General features: G+C 37.5%; 1 protein-coding gene across 2 annotated transcripts in view; it reads left to right on the plus strand.

Annotated features, from left to right (window-relative positions):
* The window catches only part of CFAP95 (cilia and flagella associated protein 95), a 185,264-nt gene that overhangs the window by 60,350 nt on the left and 96,967 nt on the right, over nucleotides 1-27,947 (plus strand). For both annotated transcript variants that reach the window (XM_072762383.1, XM_026001482.2), the window contains exon 5: nucleotides 3,530-3,587. In XM_072762383.1, the coding sequence (XP_072618484.1) occupies nucleotides 3,530-3,587 (58 nt within the window). The remainder of the gene's footprint in view (nucleotides 1-3,529; nucleotides 3,588-27,947) is intronic.

Genomic DNA, 27,947 nt, shown 5'->3' on the forward strand with positions numbered 1-27,947 from the left:
TTCTTTTTGTCTATGACTTCTCTTGTAACACTGTTTATGGTGTCTTTTGATCAACAGAAATTTTAAATTGTAATTTAATCAACAGTCATACATAAAACTCAGATCGTAAACCTTTTAGAAATTATACATATACACACATGTATGTATATGTAGCATATATTGAGTTGTCATCCATAAATAAAAGGCTATTTTATATCCTTCAGCAAATATCATAATTTTTGTCATAAATATCTTTTAAATCTTCTATTAGACGTATTCCTACAGGAACATTAGAGATTTTATTGCAGTTATAAATGGGACATTTCACTTTAATTATACTTTCTAATTTCTTGTTGCTGGTATTTGGGTATGCTATTTTTGTATATTGATCTTGTATCCAACAACCTTCATGAAACTTGCCTGTTGCTATGATTTGTAGATTCTCTTGGATTATTTTTAATATAGACAATCTTATCATCTGTGGAAGATGAAAATTTTATTTCTTCCATTCCAGTTATTACACTTATGCTTCTCCTTCTTGTTTTACTACATTTTCTCAAATCTCCAGTATATAGAATAGAATCCAGTTCATTGACTAGAAACACTGATGAAGGATTTCTGTGATTATTTGGGAATGTTTTCTGGAGATGGTTTTCATCAGCTTAGTTTTGATTCTCATTTACTGTTTTCTTCTTATAGTAATGTTGCACTTCTCTGTTCATTTTAAGTATGTTGAATTTTCCTGGACTAGCAGCAATCAGGTAATTCTGAGGAGGGGCAATGAGATGTTTAAGCAGTTTTCTCAAACTCTTAGTTCAAGAGTGCCCTCTACTGTTGGAACAGTGAAGTGAACTTTATTTTATTAACGGTATCTTTTTTGAAAGTGTGATGCTTCTAGGACCCTTAATTTTGGAACTTGAGTTTTTATTTTTCTTTACTTTGCTAATTGCCTCCCAAATTCCCAGGGACAGCACCTTTCAAGACTGCCACTGTGATCTTGAATACTATCCAGGCCTCTTTCTTGAAAAGCCAACCTTCAGATCCTCTAGTCTCAAACTTCTCTTGGTATTGTCTCATCAGGGAAGGATGTCTTGCTTTCTGGGGGTGATGCACTTCTGTGTTCCATCCCCATTATGAACTTGCCACCTTCTCTCTCGTGTAATCCCCACCTGATTTTGCTCCAGAATGAGCTCTGGATCAGGTGCTACTGATTCTGAATTGTTCTCTCACCTACATATAAACTGAAATTTGTAGTCTTCTCTAGCCTCTGTCATACTCTGGGCATGGACATTATATGATTTTTATTTGCTTTTGCTGTTGATCTATATGGTTTGGGAGGATATATGTAGGTATGGGTTAAAGGAACCAAAGGACCTAGGAATGTATAGCATCTTGTCCTGATTATGGATTTATCATTTTATCTTTGTGATTCTGACATTTTTAAACATATATGCTACATGTTGTTAGGTTTATTGACTGATACTTGTTCCTTTAATCAGTAGTAGGTAATCTTTATAACTAATAACTTTTGACTCAAAGTCAATTACACATGATATTAATATAAGAACACTAACTTAATTTGGGTTAATATTTTCTGGATATGTCTTTTTATATGCTTCTACTTTCAAACTTCCTTTGAAAATAATTTTATTCTAGGTATAGAAGCATAGAATTGTACTATATAATACATATTGACATTCAGTTTAAGTCTGAGAAATACTTTCACTGATGAGTTTAACCCCTTTACTTTCATTGTGATTGCAAATTTTTTATTTTATGATTTTGTCTTATGAGCAGAAATTATTTTTCTTTCTTCCTTTTATTCTCCTTTCCTTTTTTTTATTAGATTGATCCTTCAAAAAATATTTGCTAGTTTGAAAATTACACTTCTAACTTTTGTTCTCCTAGTACCCAGTGCTTACTTTTTTTTTGAAAAGACCTTCTTCATTCATGAGAGACAGAAGCAGGCTCCACGCAGGGAGCCTGATGTAAGGCTCAATCCCAGGACTCCAGGATCACACCCCCAGCCAAAGACAGATGCTAAACCCACTGAGCCACCCAGGGATCTCTGAGTAGCTGGTGCTTAAACTTGAGTCTACATCAGGATCACCTAGTGGTCTTGTTAAAACACAGACTCCTGGGCCCTACCCCCAGTTTTCTAATTCAGCAGATTGAGGGTAGGTCCCAGTTGTTTGTATTACTAACAAGTTTCCAGGTAATGCTAATACTATTACTCTGGAAACCACACTTCAAAAGCTTAACAGGAACAGTGGTTACCACTAAGTAAAATATTAGCACCTGTACCCAATGAATTTGACTTCCTTGTTATTTTGGAATTCTTTTACTTGCTGAATTCTCTTTCCCAGTAGCATAGCCATGAATTAAAATATTTAAATTTCCTTGTGCCCAATATTTTTAGGTGTGCAGTTCTCAGACAAATTTCTTTGATTGTCCCATAATATTGCCAGAAACAGAGCTGTATTTATTTTGTTTAATTATTTCTCATAGAAAACAATTTCTCTCCCACCCTGAGTTCCAAACAGAGAAGCTTTCTTGCAAGTTTCTCTAGATTGGTAGCTGGAGTTTCTTTGGTTTCTTCTGTTTGAGAGTACAGACTTTATAGGCTTCTGGCTGTAAGTAGTAGTTCTTTGTCTTCTGTGAAACCAAGGCTATGTCTCTAGCCCTTCATATGCAGTTCAAACTCTAGCTTCTCACTTTGGCACATCATCTATGGCTTCCCATTCTAGTGAGTATTCTCTTCATTTCTAGTACGTTAGGGTTTCCCTTTGGAGCTTAGCTGTGCTTGTAGACTTGGGTGAGGGAGGATTTATTTATTCAGTACTGCTATGTGTTTAATGGGGTGGAAGTTGGGAAAGACAAATAATCTCAGTCTACCTGGTGATCTTCTGTTATCTTTTTCATATGTCATCTAGCAGAGAACATGGAGCATAGAGTCAAAAAGATTTGAAGGACAGAAAGTAGAAGGTAAAGAGAATCCCAAAAGTCTGGAATGCACTTACTCTCAGGGACTTGGCATTGGTAGTATATCATTAGTAAGCAGAGTAGTGAGTGGTACTGAATTGGAAGTAATTGAAGGATGGGCATCCTGTGGTAGTAGGTAATGCTATGAACAAGGTCTGGGACATTGCAGGTTTTAAGAATTTTATTAGGGCCAATTGTCCTTGAAATTTTTTTTATTTCATGTAAAGTATATAAGACTAAACATATTAAGTGTCATTCTTCTCTCAAATATTGACTTATCCTTCATAGGTATGCATTGACAACATATGCTGAAGAATATGCTTATTAGGGCCAATTGTCCTTGAAATTTTTTTTATTTCATGTAAAGTATATAAGACTAAACATATTAAGTGTCATTCTTCTCTCAAATATTGACTTATCCTTCATAGGTATGCATTGACAACATATGCTGAAGAATATGCTTATTAGGGCCAATTGTCCTTGAAATTTTTTTTATTTCATGTAAAGTATATAAGACTAAACATATTAAGTGTCATTCTTCTCTCAAATATTGACTTATCCTTCATAGGTATGCATTGACAACATATGCTGAAGAATATGCTCCACCATATGCCTATCAGCCACTTGTGAGTATAAAATGGCTGAAAAGCCTTATTCTGATACTTACTTATGTACTTAAAATGATTCTTTACATCTAGTGTAAAGACTGGTACAATAGTCGAGCTTGGGAAGAAAGGACAAATTGCTGAGATTTATGATATTTTATATTTATTTAGAGATATTAGCTATTTGTGGGAGTCAATGGAATGTTTTATGGTTATGATTTATTTTTGGAAGTTTATAGATTTCAGAAAGGAAATATTGCAGTGTCCAGAATATGTTGTTTTCTTCCTCATCTTGTTTTATTCTCCCTTTCCTTGAATTCAATTTATGTGGAATAAAACCCTACCTTTCTAGTCGTTTGTATTGCACTGACACATAAAAGTAAGTGGTTTAATTTAGCTCTGGGAGATGCATGTGTTGATAAAATATGTCCAGTTTATAACTTCATTTCACTTGTACTTAAAAAAATTATACAACAGAAACAAAATAAGGCTGCTTCCTCTTAATCTCGACTGGTACAATGGGTAAGAGATTTAACTATTGAAAAAGAGGAGGAAATAGTCATCTTTATTTTAAGAGCATATGATTATCTTCCTAGGAGAACTAAGATATTAAACTGAGAAGTAGCACGGCTAGCTCAGTCAGTAGAGTAGAGCATGAGACTCTTAAACTGAGAAGTAATTAGAAGAAATAAGACCATTTAGTTAGGCAATTGAATACAAAATAAGTATATCAAAAACAATCTTTGCTTCCTATCGCACTGTTTAGTAAATTATAAAAGAAAAAAACACGAATTACTATAACAACAGAAATTTCAAATACTTTTGTGAAGAAAATTCTAAAATAAAGATCAATGAAGAAGATGTGGTAGTTTGTCTCCAAAGATGATGGCCTTTCCACAAGCCCCTTCCCCGGGACAAGGTGACTGAAGCTCCACCTTTTGAATCTGAGCTGTCAGGTAACTGATTTGATCAATAGAACATGACAATAGTGACACTATGGCAGGTCTAGGCTAGATTGAAGAAGACTGCTTCCATGTCTTGGAGCCCTGAGCTACCATGTAAGAAATCCAGGCTACTCTACTGGGAGGAGAGGCCATGAGGAGGAACACTGATGAGCTTGGTTCATGAATGAGGAAGCCTTGAACATCCAGCCTCGATGAGCCTGAACTACAGCTCCAGCTGCTATCTGACCACAACCCATGAGAGATTCCAAGAAGATAACAATATATTCTTGTTTGAAGCCATTAAGTTTATTTTTAAAAATGTCCTCTCAAAGATAACTGAGACAGAAATCTTGACTGCAAGGAAATAACATTTTAGAAGACTGGAAAACTAAATTAATTATGAATTAAATTCATAAATGTAATTATATTAAAAATCCCAATGGATTTTGTTTTCTATTAGAACTCTAATTATAAGAGTTACTTGAAAGAATAAACTGTTGAGAGTAATCAAAAGTTTTTGAAATCATCATAAAACCAACTTAGTGAAGTATAAGATTCATGACACTATACTAAATTTTGTGTTCTTATTTATTTTTTCTCATTAAAAAAGAACATTTAAACCATAAAGAAAGCAAATATGATAAATTATGGATTAATGCCTGATAGGTAAAGAATTTATACATATTGGCAGGAAAATTGTTAAGACACTAGAGAAAGAGCAAAGGACAATATATAGATAATTTACAAAATAAGAAATGTAAGTAACTAGCTAATAAATATAGGGAAAACCCCAACTGACAAATTAATAAAAAATGTGAATTAAAACAATAAAAAATTTTCTGCTAATAAAATTGGCAATATTTTTAAAAATAATATTATTTAAAGAGTAAAGATGGGATGAAATGAGTACTTTTATTTGTTGCCAGGAAGACTGTAAATTGCTTTAATCCTTCTGGAAAGGAATCTGGCAATACGTATCAAGATACTATTTGATCTAATTTTCCTTCTAAGAGACTTCCTCAGAGAAAAATAACTATGAATACAATTTATATCCAAGGATATTCATCACTGAATTATTTGTAATGGCAAAACTTGGAAAGTATCTAATGTTTTAGCATTAGCAGTAGTACTATTAAATATGTTATAATTGCATGATGAGATATTTTGTAGCCTTTATAATGTTCATTGATGTGTTATGATAAATCCTGATTTAAGGTTAAGAAAAACATTAGGATACAAAATTGTATACATATAAAATGCATTAGTATAATATATAAATATCATATATATATAAACTAGGTAAAAATATAGAGGAAAAAAACCTGAAGAAACTGTCAAATGCTAGTAAGGTTGGCCAATGGATGGTGAAATTCTAGATGATTTCTTCATCTTTACACATTTTAGAATTTTCCAATACAACAAGCATGATTGCTTATATTCTGAAAAACCACAAGGAAACAAATATATTTTTTAAAAATGCAATTCAGGCCCATTTCCTTACATACATGGGATCTGGCTGCATCCCTAAGCAAAAGGTAGTTGCAAGACACATAATTAAAAACCCACAATATGTCAAAGGACTAATTTCTCCACAGACGTAAAGGCAAAGAATGTGAGATATATTCTCAAGGTGCATAAATCTTTGGCCATTGTGTTGTATATTCATCCTTTTAATTTTTTTAGCAATACTTCTAACGTTTCTCATGTTGCTTGTTTCCACATTAATAGCACAACACACCATGGCAGTTATTTGGCTTTATTTAGAGTTTTGTTCATTCACCTTCAAGTTCTTTGCCAAAGTAATTGATATTGAGGCATGTTTTTAGCACTGTTCCTAGCGCCCCCATTCAATGAATGCTTATGTTGTTACATTGTTAGAGGATACCAAAAAAATCAAATCATAGTAACAGCAAATGGTTAAATAATAGTAGAATAGTGACTGAACTCTGACATAAAAGTTACTGTGCACGTAAATAAGTGTATGATTCATAAAATACTGACAAAAGAAAGAGAATATTTTTTTCTTGCTAGAGACTTCACCGTGTGGACTTAGCATAAATACAGTACACCATTTTCAGGCTATCATGTTTGCAATTATGCAGTTCCTGAAGAAATCTCAAAATATTTGGGCTCATATTTCAAATATTTTGCATGAATTGAAACTATTAATTTTTATATTATCATTTTTAATATTTTTAAATTAATATTTGCACGAAGTGGGATAGCGTTATAGGAATTCTAAAGTGAATGCAAGTTATCATCCCATAGCTCTAGACATGACTAAATAAATACAGAGTATTAGAAAGCTATGGTATCATTTTTAAGGAGAGAAATGAAAGAGAATTACAAGCTATTTCCTTGAAACTCCACCTCTTAAGTTGGATATTTATTATGGCTCACCTCAATTTCAGCAAGATACCTTCTCTCTTTTTTTTTTTAATAAATTTATTTTTATTGGTGTTCAATTTACCAACATACAGAATAACACCCAGTGCTCATCCTGTCATGTGCCCTCCCCAGTGCCCATCACCCATTCACCCCCCCCCCCGCCCTCCTCCCCTTCCACCACCCCTAGTTCGTTTCCCAGAGTTAGGAGTCTTTATGTTCTGTCTCCCTTTCTGATATTTCCCACACATTTCTTCTCCCTTCCCTTATATTCCCTTTCACTATTATTTATATTCCCCAAATGAATGAGAACATACACTGTTTGTCCTTCTCCGATTGACTTACTTAACTCAGCATAATACCCTCCAGTTCCATCCACGTTGAAGCAAATGGTGGGTATTTGTCATTTCTAGTGGCTGAGTAATATTCCATTGTATACATAAACCACATCTTTATCCATTCATCTTTCGATGGACACCGAGGCTCCTTCCACAGTTTGGCTATTGTGGACATTGCTGATAGAAATATCGGGGTGCAGGTGTCCCGGCGTTTCATTGCATCTGTATCTTTGGGGTAAATCCCCAACAGTGCAATTGCTGGGTCGTAGGGCAGGTCTATTTTTAACTCTTTGAGGAACCTCCACACAGTTTTCCAGAGTGGCTGCACCAGTTCACATTCCCACCAACAGTGTAAGAGGGTTCCCTTTTCTCCGCATCCTCTCCAACATTTGTGGTTTCCTGCCTTGTTAATTTTCCCCATTCTCACTGGTGTGAGGTGGTATCTCATTGTGGTTTTGATTTTTATTTCCCTGATGGCAAGTGATGCAGAGCATTTTCTCATGTGCATGTTGGCCATGTCTATGTCTTCCTCTGTGAGATTTCTCTTCATGTCTTTTGCCCATTTCATGATTGGATTGTTTGTTTCTTTGGTGTTGAGTTTAAGAAGTTCTTTATAGATCTTGGAAACTAGCCCTTTATCTGATATGTCATTTGCAAATATCTTCTCCCATTCTATAGGTTGTCTTCTGGTTTTGTTGACTGTATCCTTTGCTGTGCAAAAGCTTCTTATCTTGATGAAGTCCCAATAGTTCATTTTTGCTTTTGTTTCTTTTGCCTTCGTGGATATATCTTGCAAGAAGTTACTGTGGCTGAGTTCAAAAAGGGTGTTGCCTGTGTTCTCCTCTAGGATTTTGATGGACTCTTGTCTCACATTTAGATCTTTCATCCATTTTGAGTTTATCTTTGTGTATGGTGTATGGTGAAAGAGAGTGGTCTAGTTTCATTCTTCTGCATGTGGATGTCCAATTTTCCCAGCACCATTTATTGAAGAGACTGTCTTTCTTCCAATGGATAGTCTTTCCTCCTTTATAGAATATTAGTTGACCATAAAGTTCAGGGTCCACTTCTGGGTTCTCTATTCTGTTCCATTGATCTATGTGTCTATTTTTGTGCCAGTATCATACTGTCTTGACGACCACAGCTTTGTAGTACAACCTGAAATCCGGCATTGTGATGCCCCCAGCTCTGGTTTTCTTTCTTTTTTTTTTTTTTTTTTTTTTTTGGTTTTCTTTTTCAATATTCCCCTGGCTATTCAGGGTCTTTTCTGATTCCACACAAATCTTTTTTTTTTTATTCCACACAAATCTTAAGATGATTTGTTCCAACTCTCTGAAGAAAGTCCATGGTATTTTGATAGGGATTGCACTGAATGTGTAAATTGCCCTGGGTAGCATTGACATTTTCACAATATTAATTCTGCCAATCCATGAGCATAGAATATTTTTCCATCTCTTTGTGTCTTTCTTAATTTCTTTCAAAAGTGTTCTATAGTTTTTAGGGTATAGATCCTTTACCTCTTTGGTTAGGTTTATTCCTAGGTATCTTATGCTTTTGGGTGCAATTGTAAATGGGATTGACTCCTTAATTTCTCTTTCTTCAGTCTCATTGTTAGTGTATAGAAATGCCACTGACTTCTGGGCATTGATTTTGTATCCTGCCATGCTACCAAATTGCTGTATGAGTTCTAGAAATCTTGGGGGGGGGAGACTTTTGGGTTTTCTATGTAGAGTATCATGTCATCGGCGAAGAGGGAGAGTTTGACTTCTTCTTTGCCAATTTGAATGCCTTTAATGTCTTTTTGTTGTCTGATTGCTGAGGCTAGGACTTCCAGTACCATGTTGAATAGCAGTGGTAAGAGTGGACATCCCTGTCTTGTTTCTGATCTTAGGGGAAAGGCTCCCAGTGCTTCCCCATTGAGAATGATATTTGCTGTGGGCTTTTTGTAGATGGCTTTTAAGATGTTGAGGAATGTTCCCTCTATCCCTACACTCTGAAGCGTTTTGATCAGGAATGGATGCTGTATTTTGTCAAATGCTTTCTCTGCATCTAATGAGAGGATCATATGGTTCTTGGTTTTTCTCTTGCTGATATGATGAATCACATTGATTGTTTTACGAGTGTTGAACCAGCCTTGTGTCCTGGGGATAAATCCTACTTGGTCATGGTGAATAATTTTCTTAATGTATTGTTGGATCCTATTGGCTAGTATCTTGTTGAGAATTTTTGCATCCATGTTCATCAGGGATATTGGTCTGTAATTCTCCTTTTTGGTGGGGTCTTTGTCTGGTTTTGGAATTAAGGTGATGCTGGCCTCATAGAACGAATTTGGAAGTACTCCGTCTCTTTCTATCTTTCCAAACAGCTTTAGTAGAATAGGTATGGTTTCTTCTTTAAACGTTTGATAGAATTCCCCTGGGAAGCCATCTGGCCCTGGACTCTTGTGTCTTGGAAGGTTTTTGATGACTGCTTCAATTTCCTCCCTGGTTATTGGCCTGTTCAGGTTTTATATTTCTTCCTGTTCCAGTTTTGGTAGTTTGTGGCTTTCCAGGAATGTGTCCATTTCTTCTAGATTGCCTAATTTATTGGCGTATAGCTGTTCATAATATGTTTTTAAAAGCGTTTGTATTTCCTTGGTGTTGGTAGTGATCTCTCCTTTCTCATTCATGATTTTATTAATTTGAGTCTTCTCTCTCTTCTTTTTAATAAGGCTGGCTAATGGTTTATCTATCTTATTAATTCTTTCAAAGAACCAACTCCTGGTTCTGTTGATCTGTTTCACAGTTCTTCTGGTCTCGATTTCGTTGAATTCTGCTCGAATCTTTATTAACTCTCTTCTTCTGCTGGGTGTAGGATCTATTTGCTGTTTTTTCTCTAGCTCCTTTATGTGTAAGGTTAGCTTTTGTATTTGAGTTCTTTCCAGTTTTTGAATGGATGCTTGTATTGCGATGTATTTCCCCTTAGGACTGCTTTTGCTGCATCCCAAAGATTTTGAACGGTTGTATCTTCATTCTCATTAGTTTCCATGAATCTTTTTAATTCTTCTTTAATTTCCTGGTTAACCCTTTCATCTTTTAGCAGGATGGTCCTTAACCTCCACGTGTTTGAGGTCCTTCCAAACTTCTTGTTGTGATTTAGTTCTAATTTCAAGGCATTATGGTCTGAGAATATGCAGGGGACGATCCCAATCTTTTGGTATCGGTTCAGACCCGATTAGTGACCCAGTATGTGGTCTATTCTGGAGAAAGTTCCATGTGCACTTGAGCATAATGTGTATTCGGTTGTGTTCGGATGTAAAGTTCTGTAAATATCTGTGAAATCCATCTGGTCCAGTGTATCATTTAAAGCTCTCGTTTCTTTGGAGATGTTGTGCTTAGAAGACCTATCGAGTATAGAAAAAGCTATATTGAAGTCACCAAGTATAAGTGTATTATTATCTAAGTATTTCTTCACTTTGGTTATTAATTGATTGATATATTTGGCAGCTCTCACATTCGGGGCATATATATTGAGGATTGTTAAGTCCTCTTGTTGAATAGATCCTTTAAGTATGAGATAGTGTCCCTCTTCATTTCTCACTACAGTCTTCGGGGTAAATTTTAATTTATCTGATATGATGGCTACCCCAGCTTTCTTTTGAGGACCATTTGAATGGTAAATGGTTCTCCAACCTTTTATTTTCAGGCTGTAGGTGTCCTTCTGTCTAAAATGAGTTTCTTGTAGACAGCAAATAGATGGGTCCTGCTTTTTTATCCAGTCTGAAACTCTGCGCCTTTTGATGGGGTCATTAAGCACGTTCATGTTCAGAGTTACTATTGAGAGATATGAGTTTAGTGTCACCATGATATCTATTCAGTCCTTGTTTTTGTGGATTGTTCCACTGAACTTCTTCTTAAAGGGGAATTTTAAGAGTCCCCCTTAAAATTTCTTGCAGAGCTGGTTTGGTGGTCACATATTCTTTCAGTTCCTGCCTGTCTTGGAAGCTCTTTATCTCTCCTTCCATTTTGAACGAGAGCCTTGCTGGATAAAGTATACTTGGTTGCATGTTCTTCTCATTTAGGACCCTGAATATATCCTGCCAGCCCTTTATGGCCTGCCAGGTCCCTGTGGAGAGGTCTGCTGTTACTCTAATACTCCTCCCCATAAAAGTCAGGGATTTCTTGTCTCTTGCTGCTTTAAGGATCTTCTCTTTATCTTTGGATTTTGCAAGCTTAACTATTAAATGTCGAGGTGTTGAACGGTTTTTATTGATTTTAGGGGGGGATCTCTCTATTTCCTGGATCTGAATGCCTGTTTCCATTCCCATATTAGGAAAGTTTTTAGCTAGGATTTGTTCAAATACAGAGGGCGCCCTCTGTCCCTTTCTGCACCCTCGGCAACCCCAATTAAACGTAGGTTTTTCTTCCTCAGGCTGTCGTTTATTTCCCTTAATCTATCTTCATGGTCTTTTAATTGTTTGTCTCTTTTTTCCTCAGTTTCCCTATTGGCCATCAACTTGTCTTCTATGTCACTCACTCGTTCTTCCACCTCGTTAAGCCTCGTCGTTAGGACTTCTAGTTTGGATTGCATCTCATTCAATTGACTTTTAATTTCTTCCTGATTAGCTCTAAATTCTGCAGTCATGAAGTCTCTTGAGTCCTTTATGCTTTTTTCTAGAGCCACCAGTAGCTGTATAATAGTGTTTCTGAATTGGCTTTCTGACATTGAATTGTAATCCAGATTTTGTAACTCTGTGGGAGAGAGGACTGTTTCTGATTCTTTCTTTTGAGGTGAGGTTTTCCTTCTAGTCATTTTGTTCAGTGCAGAGTGGCCAAAAGCAAGTTGTATTGGGAAAAGGAGAAAAAGAGAGGAGAGAAAGAAGGAAAGAAAAGAGAAAAAAAAAGAAAAACGGAAGAAAAAAAGAAAAAAGAGAAGAAAAAGAAAGGGAAAAAAAGGGTGGGGGAAGGAAACAAATCAAAAAGCAAAAAAAAAAAAAAAAAAAAAAAAACAGCAACAACAACAACAACAACAAAAACCCCACGGAGGAGTATCTTCCGATTCTGTACACTTTAAGTCCCTTGACTTTCCCGGGAACTGGTCCGTCTTGCTGGTCTTCTGGGGGAGGGGCCTGCTGTGCTGATTTTCAGGTGTTAGCACTTGGGGGAGCTGCTCTGCCCCTGCCTGGTGCAGGGCTCAGTGGGGGTTGTTGACCCCGTGAGGCTCCAGGAGGAACAACCGCAGTGGCGGGGGCAGCTCTGGGACCCTGGAGTCAGCTCCCGCAGTAGCTCCGGGGCTCTCCGTCTGCAGGGCCTGGAGGCTCCGGGGCGGGGCCGCTGATCTGCTCAGCTCGGGGCAGGAGTGTCCTCGCTGTCCTGGCACCCCCCGGCCTCTGCCTGTCCCCGGGGAGGCCGGATCCTGGGCTGTGTCCCGGCGCCCTGTGCTCCGGGGCCTGCGCTGTTGAATTCGCGCTCCGGCCCCGCAGCCCCCTCCGCGGAGCCGCCGCCCGAGCCCCTCCGAGCTGCTCCGGGTCCCGCCGAGCGCTGCAGCCCTTAGGGAGCTCGGCACATCTCCCCAGGGCGCAGGTGCCTGTTACTGTCCCAGGGAGCCCGAGGGCATCCCCGCCCTCCTGGGTCCTGCTCCAACTCCCTGCAGGCCCCTTTCCGCCCGGGAAGATGGTGCAGCTCCTGCTCCTCCGGGACGGGGCTCTCCTGTCCTGGGGACACTCGCCCCGGCCTCAGCCCAGCTCCTCGTGGGGCCCCTCCCCCTTGGAGGCCTTTTGTTTCTTTATTTCTTTTTCCCCGTCTTCCTACCTGATAGAAGCGCGAACTCTTCTCACTGTAGCATTCCAGCTGGTCTCTCTTTAAATCTCAGGCCAAATTCGTAGATTTTCAGGATGATTTGAAGGTTATCTAGGTAATTTGTTGGGGACAGGTGATTTGGGGACCCTACTCTTCCGCCGTCTTGCCCCTCCTCAAGATACCTTCTCTTAAAAGCTTCCCCATCCTTATCTCAAATAACCAAAATGAGGAAAAGTTAGAGAGAGGGTACATTAGACAATTGGTCCAAGGCTGCCTGTTTAAAGGATACATAAACTTTTGGGAGAAGGGACAAGTGAGCTGAGTTTAATGATGGAGGCTTGACTGACACACTCAGGATGAGTAAGGAAAAGAATTAATTCAGGCAGAAAGCAAACTCAGGAAGTTGAAGAGTCAAAGGTATGAGAATGTTGAGAAAAAAAAAAAAACAACCCAAGCATGGCAATAGTAAAGAGGTGTGAGAGCTGGAAGAATTAGACGTAATGAGCAAAGGAGATATATGGGAATTTATTGGAATTTCAGATGTAGAACAATTCTGGGGAATGATAGAACCCAGGATGTGGACATGGGACTGAATTTCTATAATGGAATCAAAGCCATTGACTTGAGAGGATGAAAAAAATGGTAAGCCAGAGTGTTGGCTGTACTGTAAATAAGGCTGTTGGAAATCAACCTACAGGACAGCAGGAAAGAAAGGTAATGCCAAGGACTGAATCAATCAAATGACCAAGCTCTCAGTGGGAGCATTTTGGAGTTTAACAGCTCTTCCCAGTCATGCAGCTGCCATTTGGGTACATCTGATTGGTCATTATCAAGAGTGAGGTACCATTTTATTTTCCTATGTAGAGCAGCCTGTTGAATTATCTTTCCAGACATAGGGGTAGCTTGAACCCCCAGAATGTTCTGTATCTTAGTTCACTCAGAGACAGAAAGCTGAGGAAGTTTTTAATAGAGAATTATGTTTTAAAGTTGGCATGCATTCCAAACTAACTTTGAGGAATGTTGCACAGTAGGTATGATGAGGGGCTGTATGTATTTAACATTATTCTCTGCAAAAGCAGGATTGACCTGTCCTAGCACTGGGGCTCAATGCACTGGTACAGTTATAGTATTTTTAAAATACTATATTTCTGTGCTGATGGGAAATTTTCTCTCACTTTGAGTTCCCCAGAATCCTACTTCCTGAGTGGCCCTGGCCCCTTGCCTGGTCTCCTAGGACCCAGGACTGCATTGTGACTTCCTGGACCCTGGGATTTTTGCCATCATGGGCTCCTTCTTCCATTAAAACAAAACATATAGGTTGTACAACTGCATTGGTCAAAAGACCAATATAATCCAAGTTGGATCATATTTACTTTTGGTGGCAGGGGGTGGACTTAAAAGTGTATTAAAGAAATATATTTCTTAGGCCATTTGTTTTCTTGCCTATTTATTACTATATTATTGTATTTTATGGCCGTGTTCTATGACCATGTTATTATTAACCCTCTTGAAATTATTATCAATGTACGAATGGGTGTTTTTAAAAATTTTATTTAAATTCAATTAGCCAACATAGAGTATTTCATTCGTTTCAGATGTAGTATTCAATAATGGGTGTTATTACACAAAATTAAAGCATACAATACTCATTTTTTTTTTCTGGGAAGTACTTTTGGAGTTTTGTATGTACCTTATTTTAAGCAAAACTTTCTGTATAATAGCTGCCATCAGTTCCTGCCCTAAGATGTCTATGAATATTAAATGGCTCACAACATTTCCTGGCTTAGCTATGAGTTGCTACCATTTAATAGAGTTAGTTTTTCAAAACAGCATCTGCATTTTTTATTATGGTTAAATATACATAATATAAAATTTACAATTCAACCTTTGTTTAGTGTAGAATTTAGTGGCACTAAGTACTTTTACACTAGATGCATCCTGAAAATTCTGATTTTAAAAGAAATGAAAGCATTTTTGTGAGTCCCCAAAAGTACTGTGGGCTCTATGCCCTAGGCTTCCTGTGCTTCATGGTTGAGTGGGCCCAATCTGGACCTTCTGGAAGTTTAATACTTGCCTGATAAGTTGCCTCTAGGAGTTCCTCAGTCTGAGTGACTGTACTGATTGGTAAATACTTTGAATATCATTCAAGACCAGAATGCACCTTGGCTAGGAGTCAGAGGTGGACAGCATCTTTAAGAGCCTTTTATTGTTCAGTTAGGCTCATTCACATGCAGGAATATCCCAAAGGCTGGAATTGCCTTTAGTTTTTTGCTTCCTGGGAAGGGATGTCGACCAGGGCCCTTAAAAAGAAGAGGAGAGAAAGAATGACTTGCTGAAAACATCCCAAAACTGAGACAGAAAGTGAATCTAAAACAGGTTGGGAACTAGGGATGGTGGAAGGGGAGGAGGGTGGGGGTGACTGGGTGGTGGGCACTGAGGGGGGCATTTGACGGGATGAGCACTGGGTGTTATTCTGTATGTTGGCAAATTGAACACCAATAAAAAATAAATTTATTATTACAAAAAATAAAATTAAAAAAAATAAAAATAAAACAGTTTGGGGGTTCTGTAGGAAGTATCACTTCTCTGAACTGAATTAGCTTTGGTTCCCTCTTCTTTTCAAAATCTTCTCTTTGTATCTTTGCTCCATTCTGTACCCCCATGATCTTCCATAATTTCACTCCGTATACAGTCCTTTTCTTTTTCAGGTTCTCTTTTAAAAACATAACAACAACAACAACAACAACAACAACAACAACAACAACAAAATAATAATAACTTGCAAAGCTGTACCATCTAAATTGGCCACATGGAATAATCTCATATAAGCATTTAGTCCAGAACAAGAGTGTAGTGTTTTAACTAGATAATGTCCCAGGTTCAATGATGTGTTTTTTATGACTTTTATTTTAGAATTTGCCTTGAATCTTAACATATCTATTGTTTAATTTTCTCTTTTTTGTCCTATTAATGTTTCTAATTCAGTATCTACTGAACAAAGAATAATGGCCATTTGCTGAATATCCTTGTTTATCTTATTATATTGACTGTTGACCAAAATAAGAAAGAGTTTTAGATTATTCTGCAAATGAAGTAGGGATGGGAGGTGAATTTAGAGAAGAGAGAAGGGCTCATGGGGCTCTCCCTAATATTTTTTTGGTTTATGTCAGGGTGTTCTAATATATAGCTGTTAGCCAACCACAGGAAAAGCCCTCTATTACTTGGGCTCAGAAAGAAATGGTGGCTTTCTTCAATTTAAAACAAGGCCTGAAAGATTGCATTTTGTGTTATATGTGTGTGCTGACTTTATACATATACACATAGAATGATTTTGTACCTTATGGGCAAAACAGTTCTGGTTCTGAGTCTTATGGTGTTCTGCCATCATTAAGGGACTACATTTCCTAGGCCCCAATGGCAATTTTAGGACATGCTGGCATTTGCTTATATAGCTCCACAGGGCTTCACAGCTTCTCACATCCCACAGGTTGGGATACAAGAGCATTTGCTTATTGAGGGGAATATATAGTTGCTAGTAGGTAAGAGAAAAGGAAGGAAGGAAGGAAGGAAGGAAGGAAGGAAGGAAGGAAGGAAGGAAGGATCTCTTTCTCTCTGTCAACACACACACACACACACACACACACACACACACACACATACTCATATATACAGAGTTCATCCTTGAATAATGTGGGAATTAGGGGCACTGACCACCCCCCCCACGCAGTCAAAAATCCACATACAATTTTTGACTCACCTAAAATTTAACTACTACTGTTGAACAGAAGCCTCAATGATAACATAAACAGTTGATTGACACACATTTTGTTATGTGTATTATATACTGTATTATTATAATAAAGTAAGCTAGAAAAAAGAGAATGTAATTAAGAAAATCATAAGGAAGAGAAAATATATTTACAGTACTGTACTATATTTATTTTTTAAAAATCTGTCTATAAATAGACCTGCACAGTTCAGACCCATATTGTTCAAGGGTCAACTCTTGTCCCAAACATATAGAAAATAGAATAGGAGATAGATATGATAGATAGATAAGTAGATATTCTTTGTATGTATGTATGTATGTATGTATCTCTCTATCTTTTTTTTAAGATTTTATTTATTTATTTCTGAGAGAGGCAGAGACACAGGCAGAGGGAGAAGCAGGCTCTCAGTGGGAAGCCTGATGTGGGTCTCAATCCCAGGACCCTGGGATCACGCCCTGAGCCAAAGACAGATGCTCAACCACTGAGCCACTCAAGCGTCTCTATCTATCTATCTATCTATCTATCTATCTATCTATCTATCTATCTATCTATCATCTATCTATCTATCTATTCATGTATCCCATGTATCCATTTGTCTATCTATCTCCTATTGGCTCTGTCTCTCTGGAGAACTCTCAACAATATAGAAATAATCATCTTTATGAGCATTGTGGCTCTCAGATTTTACTATTAAGTATTTGAGGTGATTTGATTCTTTCTCATTGATCCTGTCCCATCCTACTAGTATTTATTTATGATTGCATAATGTTTTTGATGAAGGACTTTAGCAAACATTTAATTTGAATCTACTCAAAAATTAGGGAGTGTATTTTAACTCCTGATAACCTCATATATCACCAACAGTTGAGAAATTGTGATCTTAATTCTTAGGAAACTCAGATTTTCAAGTATTGTTCTGTGTTGTGTCCTTTTAGTAGAAAGCACTCTGTTTTCTCTAAAACTATGCTTTCATTTTATATTGCCTTCTGAAGCTAAGTAACTGATTTTCTTTTGTTTCTGGGTCAAGCCATAAAAGCTTAGTTCTAATTTCTTTCTTTTAATTAGGTTTAACTTCTACAGCGAACATATATGACTTCTGTAGAGAAGAAAAAAATGTAAAAATTGAGAACATTGGGCCTCAAATTTATAACTAACAATACCATTATAAGTATGAAATAGGGGCAATTGCCCTTGCATAATGTAGACTAAGGAATAAGAAAAATGATATTTATTTTTTCTATGATTAAAGTGATAGGACCAATCAAAATTCATGTATAAAAAAGAAAAAATTTTCGGTAGCTAAAGTTTAATACTGTATTGTGTAGTTTGTCTGATATTGTTTAAATTCAGCTTGGTTTGTGATATGGTTATTCATATACATCTCCATATTTTTCTTTATGATGACCAAACATATTAATGGTATATATTTATATTTATACCCACAGCCTAACCTTCCTTGTTACTTCCTATGACTATGTTTCTTTAGTTGAATACCTCTACTGGTTACAAATACTTTTCCTTTGTAAAATTTTATCAAATAAAAAGGGAGTGTAAATGTTTTGTAGATACATAACAAAAATATATCCCACTAGTAATATGTTTGTTATAGCTACATTTGCCAGTTACTCTTAAGTCTGTAATGCAATCACTGAGAGAAGAAAATATCTAATAGAAATGAAATCATTTTTAAAGTAGGGAGGAAGTGAATGTCTGAGATGCCTATCCTCCATGATCCCTAGGGTTGGTAAAGTAGATTTGGCTGTATAGAAATTGTTCTTTTCCTCCCACATCATTCTGCATGTGTGTATGAGAGGCAGCCTTATTAGGAGATGACAGGTCTTCAGTCAAGTGCATGTTACAGCTAAAGAATTTTATACATTATGTATACAGAAAATAATGAAATATCACAGTAATCTACCTCTATATTTATTTACTTCTACTCCATCCAATGTGACATTCACATAAATAAGCTTTGCTGCCTCATATACCTTTTTAAGACTATATGGAGTATCCCAAATGAGCTACTTACAGCCATGCTAGGGAAGAATGGTCTTTGCTGTATAAATGCCAGGTGGCTAATAGTTATCTATAATAATGGACACAAGGTTAGTTCACAGTGACTGATCTGGCCAGGAAACATAACACATTATGCATTTTTATGGATGATCTGGATGAAGAAATTGAGATGATGCTTTCAAATTATTATATGATATTAAATTAGGCAGAGTTACTGATGTTCCAGAAAGCAGGCTGAAAACTGAAAATGACCTTGAAAAATAAAACTATAAAGAACAAAAGATCCCAAAGAAATTAGATGAAATCAAATAAGACTAAGTATAACCAAAGCTGGGTGAGGACTGAGTATCCAGTTGACTAAGAAACAGTAATGCTATTTTATTCCAAAGAAAGTTCTGGAGATAAGAGTGCTCAGAGTAAGAATATAGTACTCAGGGGGTGATGGGGGTGGGGAGGGGATTGGGGTCTAGGAATAAGATATCTGCTTCTTAAAGATATGCTGATAGCTTTTATTGATCTAGGTGGCAAAACCACATGCTGTTTGTCCTTCCATAATGAGAGAAGGTCAAGTGGGAGGGGGGCCCCAGTCACCAAGAGGACCTTCCTGTAACATCCTGAACATGTCTTTCCATGATTTGTTTTTAAAGAAGAAAGAAAAAAGAAGAAAAGAAAGAAAGCTTTCTTCATCTTAAGGCAGATTTTTTCCCATGGTGATTCTCTTGCTGCATCTTCAGTGCTTCATATTTCTACAGGGCCTGTTTTCCCTCAGCGTATCTTTCTCTGACACTCTTTTTCTATCTTTAGCAGGATGTTTCATTCAACTTCCTCTATGTTTCTCTGAAACAGCATTATTGTTTGTGTTTTATGAGTTCTTGCCCTCTATGATGTTTCTCTGGAAGTGGACACTTGTTGGCTACCTCTGCATTCCTCCTTGTCCCTCTACCTTCAGAATCTATGACATTGCCCACTTCGTATCTCTCCTTCTCTGTCCTCCATGGCTTCTTTATGGACCCAACTATGAGTGTCCACAAGACTTAGGATCCAGAACTCTCTGCTTCCTTTTTTTAAAATTTTATTTATTTATGATAGTCACAGAGAGAGAGAGAGGCAGAGACACAGGCGGAGGGAGAAGCAGGCTCCATGCACCGGGAGCCTGATGTGGGATTCGATCCCGGGTCTCCAAGATCGCGCCCTGGTCCAAAGGCAGGCTCCAAACCGCTGCGCCACCCAGGGATCCCTCTCTGCTTCCTTTTTTATGCAATCTCTGAGAATTCATCCACTCCCATGGCTCCTCAACCATCAACTTTTGAGGGTAACTTATTTTATGTAATTTCAAACTTACAAGAAAGTTGCAAGAATGGCACAAGGAGCTCCCATATAATCTTTACCCAGAGTCACAAATTGTTTACCATTTGAGAGTAGGCTTGAGACATTGAGCCCCTTTGCCTATAAACAATTCAGTGTGTATTTCCTAAGAACAAGGATACGTAGCTATGGTAATGTTTTCAACCTTAGGTATAATTGAGGCAGTATAATTTTATAATTCACAGTTTGTATTCAAATATCATCCATGATGCCAATACTGTTCTTTTTTTTTTTGACATTATTTTTTAATTGGAGCTCAATTTGCTAACATATAGCATAACACCCAGTGCTCATCCCATCAAGTGCCCCGCTCAGTGCGCGTCACCCAGTCACCCCCCCCCCCCCACCTCCCTTTCCACCACCCCTTGTTCATTTCCCAGAGTTAGGAGTCTCTCATGTTCTGTCTCCTTTTCTGATATTTCCCACTTATTTTTTCTCCTTTCCCCTTTATTCCCTTTCACTATTTTTTATATTCCCCAAATGAATGAGACCATATAATGTTTGTCCTTCTCTGATTGACTTATTTCACTCAGCATAGTACCCTCCAGTTCCATCCACATCGAAGCAAATGGTGGGTATTTGTCATTTCTAATGGCTGAGTAATATTCCATTGTATACATAGACCACAGCTTCTTTATCCATTCATCTTTCGATGGACACCGAGGCCCCTTCCACATTTTGGCTATTGTGGTCATTGCTGCTATAAACATTGGGGTGCAGGCATGGCCAACAAGCACATGAGAAAATGCTCCGCATCACTGGCCATCAGGGAAATACAAATCAAAACCACAATGAGATACCGCCTCATACCAGTGAGAATGGTGAAAATTAACAAGACAGGAAACAACAAATGTTGGAGAGGATGTGGAGAAAGGGGAACCCTCTTACACTGTTGGTGGGAATGTGAACTGATACGGCCACTCTGGAAAACTGTGTGGAGGTTCCTCAAAGAGTTAAAAATAGATCTGCCCTATGACCCAGCAATTGCACCGCTGGGGATTTATCCCAATGATACATATGCAGTGAAACGCCAATACTGTTCTTTATAGATATTTTTCCCCTGTTAATGACTACCATTGTGCAAAGAGCACTGACCTCTCTCCAGATCATCTATACCACAGTACCACCTTACAAATAATAATTTTGTACTGATGTCATCTCACATTAAAAATGTCTAAAATGTGCTCATCATTTCTCTTCTAAAACAAATCCTCTCCCATCTCCATGTCTTATTCCTTTTTGTGGTTTTAGAAGTCTCCCAGCCATCCAGATTTGAACTGTGGATCATCTTTGCTTCTTTATCCCCAGTTGGCCTGCTCAGTACTCAAAGTTCTTCCTGTGAAATGTCTCTTTCAGTCTGGCTCTACGTAAGCCATTGTATACTGATACCCACCCATTCCACACCTCAGACAATTTTTTTTCCTGTGATCCTCATCTACCTGAATGGCTCAGGGAAAGCTCATAGTGATTATTCTATCTTAAATAAAGGTTGTCAGCACTCAGGGTCTGTGTAGTACCAGAACAGTAAGCTAGCCAACAACATGTGGTGATTTACACATCTGTTTCTATAGACAATTTGCAAACATTTCATCCCACTCCCACTAAATAAATATTGAACAGACATGTAAATATTATGTTAGGGTATGAGAATACAACAACTGTCTGCAACTCATGTATGCAGAGGAAAATTGTCTGATAACTGGCCTTCTTCCTGAGCCTATCAGCAGCAGAAAAACACTAACCCCTCCATCCATTTACAGCTTAGTCTGATTCCATAATTTAAATTTATAGTAGAACTGAAACTGTTACCTGTTAAAAAGTCTGCTAGCAAAGTTGGCCCTTGGCTGGCATCTAGAAACTTGACTTTTGGGGAACTAGAGGAATGAGACTTTTAGTTTTAGGGAGTCACTCTCATTAGGGAGAGTGGCTCACTGTACCTAAACCATTTGTGCAAACAATATGGTTCATTTAAACTTCTGGGAGTCTGGATATTGCAAGTGCCTCTGAGACCAGCCCCCAAGATAAACCTTGGCCACTGAGGTTCTAATGAGGTTCCCCAGTAAACAGCATTTCACAGTTCTTTGCTGGAGAATTTTAGTGCATTCTGTGTGACTCACTGGGAGAGGACTCTTGGAAGTTTGCACCTGGTTTCCTCTGGACTTTAGCCCATATGCCTTTTCTCTTTGCTGATTTTGCTTAGTATTCATTGCTGTAGTAAATCAGAGCCACAAATACAACTATATGTTGAATTCTGTGAGTCCACCTAGCAAATCACTGAATCTAGTGGTAGTCTTAAGAACCCCAACACAGCCTGCCTTCATGTGGCAGATTGATGTTTTCCCCAAATGGGTACAGCATGTGTGATCATCCCACATGCTTTTGCAATGTTATTTTGAAACTCTTCTCATTGAGAGGCAGAGTCCTTATCATCTCCATTAGAGCTGGGTGAACTGGGACTGTAGTAGAAGTATGCTATGTGACTTCAGAGGCCAGGTGATAAAAAGCAGTGTAGCTTCCTCCTGGTTCTCTCTGTGCCATCATTATTCTCAGAACCCAGTCACCATGATGTGAGAAAGCCCAAGCAGGCCCACGGAGGGGACCTATATAGTTGTTCCAGTCAACAGCCCCACCGAGGTCTCAGCAGACAGCTGATATTAACCACCAACAGGAGTGAAGGATGTTTTTAACCCCAACCCTCAAGTCACTAACAGCTTTCAAGTCTTCTCCACTGAAGCCTCAATGTTCAGCAGAGGGATGCTGTCTTTGTTATACCATTCCAAATTCCTGACCCAAAATCTAATATGGGTATTGTTTTATACTGCTCTCCATAAGTTGACCTGTTACACAGTAATAATAACTATGACTCTCTCTAAGATGACGTCCAGGTATATGGAAAGGGGGATGTGACATAGCATTCTGATGCCAAAGGGCAAGGTTAGGATTTTTGAGTGTGCTGTTGTCTGCTTCTTCTGGTCTCTAGAATGATGTCCCTAGTTTACCTGACTGCTCTTTTCCTTGTTAGTATTGGTGGCTATAGTCTGTCGACATTGAACTGTAGGTCTTTTTCTATTTTCCTCTTTTTCTCTGGATTAGATTGAAGCCTAGATGGCTTGCTTGGGATAACAGCCTTGTTTCTACTCCTATAGATATTGTAGACCCCACAGAAGATTTCTGTGGCTCCCATCCAGTCCCAGTTCCAGTGTTCGGCTTTGAAGCTCCTGTTAGTAACCCCCTTGCAAACTTGCCACAGGATGCCAAAAGTGACCCAGAGTCTCCCTCTGCCTGAGGATGCTGCCCCACCAGCCTGGGTATGATTGTACTCCAGGCAAATGAAAGGGCAGCCTGAGATGCTTAATTTCGAGTTCTCATGAGGGATGGGGACTTCTTATGCCTTTCCACTTTACTCTCATTTATCTCATGCACTTCTCTCTGGCCAGGTCAGAGGGACTCCGAAAGACTAAAGTCTTAAAAAGGGAAAATTGGGAAATATGTTGGCTCTTTTTGCTGTTCTGCTTTTCCCTTTTCCCTTTTCCCTTATTTTCTCATTCCTCTAATTCCCCTAAAAGGCTCTTTGTATTATCACTATCCATTCCAACTTTTGGCTAAGCCTTAATACAGAGGATATTTTTCCTCCATATTGGAAGAACTCTATGATCTGAGGTCTTTCAGTTGGACATTGATATTCTAAAGTCCTCAAGATGTGAGTTGGATTGCAAGGTATTATTTTGCTGAAAAATCCTATTTTGCATGTTAGAAGCTAATATTACGATGCTTTCTTGTTGTCTTTTTTTTTTTCTTTTTGAAAGAAACTGTGATCTCACTTTGGGCAAATGAATGGTTACACACAGAAAGGGCAAAACTACTTATCATTTTGAAATGATTACCCCCTGTATACTTGGTTTGAGTGGCACACCAAATTACTTACCTTTTCAAGACTCCCACCATCTCAATTTGGCCTTGGGTCTGAGCTGCAGTCAATATTAAGGTCCTTGAAGGCGAATCATGGAGTAACTGTTTTATTCTATTTTGTGCCATTTGTATTAAACTTTGAAAAACATACTTGCTCTGCTTCTTATAATAATTATGCCTTTCAGGTTCCTATTAGTTAGACATTGTCCTGTTTTGTTTGTTCATCTATCTCATATTTGTGTCCTAATTCCTGATTATATGATTAGTCACAAATATATTGTTTTCCCTTTATTCCTGCTATATATATTTGTCCTGCTTCCTAGTTTTGACCCATTTTCTTTTTCTCTGATTCTTAGTGCCTCAGTGTTCCAACATTGCAGATTATTAAAGTATGCATTAGTTGGGATACTTTTAGTAGGTTGTACAAAACCCAACTCAAGTCAGGCTGGACAATAAAAGCAATTTATTGGTTCATGTTTTTTGAAAAGGCAGGTTTCAGGAAAGGATTGATACAGCAAATGTCATCATGCTTCTTACCAACTCTCAAATCTGCTTTTTATGGTGTTGGTTTCATGCTAAACTGGTTGTAAGAGGGTCGCCAATAACAATCTGGGCTACATACTTCCTCATTTGTGTCCAATAATGGAAAAAGAGTTTCTTTCCTCCAAATAACTGAACAAGTCTTGAGCTTTACTTTGTTTGGACAAACTCAAAACACATGCCCAACACTGTGTCAATCACTGTCACTGACGAAGGAGTGGGATTATTGTGATTGTCATAGGTCAGTTAGATTCTGTCCCTACAGTTTGGAATGAGTTCAGTCTACCCAAATTACATGGCTGTCACACAATGAGAAAAGGGAGAATTAAATTTAGGGTGGTTTGGAGTCATGTCTTAAAGTTTGCATGTGCTGATTATGTTCATGTCTTCCCAACTCTGTTCACTGACCTCACTTTGGTAGCTTGAAGTCAACCATATTTCCACCACAGAAATTGGCAAATATTGCAAATAAATTGTATGGGATATTTTACCCATTGGTGGTTTACCAATGCACCTCTGATAATGGGACAGTTTCAATTTTCTGTGTATTAATAGGAAACAGTCTCTTAACTAGTTTTCAGGATTGTTCACCTCTGCTATCTACTTTTTAAAAGTAACAACTTTACTGAGATAATTCACATGCCATAAAATTCATCATTTTAAAGTGTACAATTCAGTGATATTTGTATATCCATAGTCACAATCATCAGCACAATTTCACATTTTCATCACCCCTACAAAGAAACCCCGTATGTATTAATAAAGTTTCTCTACAGAAAGAAATATCTGGATCTTGTCTGAATTTGTCTGGATCTTGAAGGGTGGTGGTAGGGGGTGTGGAGGGAAAGAAAAAGAGCGTTCCAAGTGAAGGCAACAATGTGAGCAATAATGCAAAGTGAAAAGTGTGAGGGCACTTTTAAAAAACACTATATATTTCCATTTGGCTAGAATAAAACATTTTGATAGAGTAGATAGGAAGAAGTCTGAAAAGAAAAGTAGAAGAGAATTTTGGAGCACTTTGAATGTCAGACTAAAATTTGGGACATCAACCTAGAATTTGATATCCTGTAAAGTTATCCTTCAGAAGTAAAGGAGAAAGACTTTCTCAGATAAACAAAAAATGAAGGAATTTGTCACCAGTACACCTATCTTGCGGGAAATATTAAAAGAAGTTCTTGAGAGAGAAGGCAAATCACACAGGTCAGAAATTCAGATCAAATTAATTGATACAGTAAACCAGAAAGTAAACACAGACACCATCCTCTCAGAAACTGTAATTAGGACAAGGTAGCACATACTTCTGCCTTTCATACTTTCTTTGTCTTTATTTATTTTAATTCAGTAAAACAAGCCAAACCTGCCTCTTTTTTTTTTTTCCAGAATGATCTAAGAATGATATCAGTAAGTGATAAAGGTTAGGAAAACTAGTTTACTTTTCCCAATTCATGAAAAACCTGTAGAAACAGGCAGTTGTTTTTCATCAAAGTATCTGTAAAATGTCTGAATATTGTATAAGATTTCATACAAAGTTAATTAGAAATAAATTATTTCCTTTAAGAATTATAAAAGAAATACATTTTTGTATATATAGAGAGATATATTTATATATACTATAAATTATATACATATTATTAAATTATAAAATTTATAAATTTCATAATAAATTTTATAATAATTTATAATATTATAAATATATAATATAATATATTATAATAACATAATATATTATATAATAAATTTTATAATAATTTTATAAGATTATAAAATATATATATTTTGTATATATACATATATATATATAGAGAGAGAGAGAGAGAGATTTATTATAAGGAATTGGCTAATGCAATATGGAGGCTGAGAAGTTCCACAATCTGCTGTCTATAAGCTGGAAACCCAGGAAAGCTGGTGGTGGAATTCAGTCCCTGTCTGAAGGCCTGAGAAACATGAGAATAGGATAAGATTAATGTTGGAGCTCAAGCAATCAGGCAGGAAGGGACTGAGTTCTTATTTCCTCTGCCTTTTTCTTCCATTCAGGCCCTCAATGGATTGGAAGGTACCCATCTACCTACATTGGGGAGAGCAAACTGCTTTACTGAGTCCACGGCCTCAAATGCTAATTTCATCTGGACACACTAGACATAACTCAGAAATAATGTTTAGCCAAATGGTTGATGATTTAGCCGTGATCTAGTCAACTTGACACATAAAATTGGCCACTGTACCCATTAACAGGCTCTCCTTGTTTTCCTCCTCCCCCTAGTCTCCTGCAAAGTTACTTTCTGTGTCTGTGGATGCACCTATTTTGGACATTCTATAGAAAGAATAGCACAATGTGTGTCTCTGTTTAGTTTCTTTCACTTAGCACATTTTCGTGGTTCATCTATGCTACAGCATCTGTCAGTATTTTATTCCTTGTGTTGCCGAATAATATTTCACTGTGAGGATAGACCACATTTTGTTTATCCACATTATTTGATGACATGTGAGTTATTATTCTAATTCTAATCAGAGTTAGGAATCCAATCCTTTCCACCTCTGTCTTCAGTACCTTCTTTCTGCCAGAATCCTTTTCTTAAAAAACATCACATTTAATCTTGTCACTCACCTGATCAAAATAAATCATCCTGTCTGCTTAGGAGATGCTAGAGGAACACACCAACCCTGCATTTGAAGCTCCCTTCATTTTGATGGAAGCTGGTTTAGGAATGGGCAGATCCTGCCTCCCTGTGAACAGGCGGGTTTGGCCAGTAACGCTCAAATCTCATTGAAAGAGCCTCTACTGGACCAAAACTCAACAGACGAGCCCTAAAGAAATGAGACCCTGACTATGAAAAATAAAATCCCAAACTATAGATAGTTACATGGATATAACATATTTGTAGGATTTTGTCATTTCTATGTCTTTTCATCTCTTAATTATTGAAAATTTGATGAGGGTCCTGGAGGGATAATGGATCTTACAATTAGTTAGTTGGAAGTCCTGGCTGAGTTGCTTAATATTGACATTCTTTAAATCCTCTTTTTCTGAGATTTTAAGCAAATTGTCTTTTCTTATATTCAAAGTGGGAGTAATAATTCCTATGGTGGAGTTCTGCTATGGATTAACAAATATAAACACTCAACTACTGTGCCCAACCCATAATAGACACTCAGTAAATCCATTGCCTCTATAATTATTGTTGTGGTTGAATATATGGTTAAAAATTTCAATTATTTTCAATAAGGCCAATCTAAGATTAGAACTGTTTTATAGCTCTGGTGATTTGATTTCAATATTGTGTTAGTACTTTAAAATTAGTACCAATCTGAAGCAGAAATTAGATAATCAGCTCAAGGGCTT

The sequence above is a fragment of the Vulpes vulpes genome, chromosome 1 (assembly GCF_048418805.1).
Source record: "Vulpes vulpes isolate BD-2025 chromosome 1, VulVul3, whole genome shotgun sequence".
NCBI lineage: Eukaryota > Metazoa > Chordata > Mammalia > Carnivora > Canidae > Vulpes > Vulpes vulpes.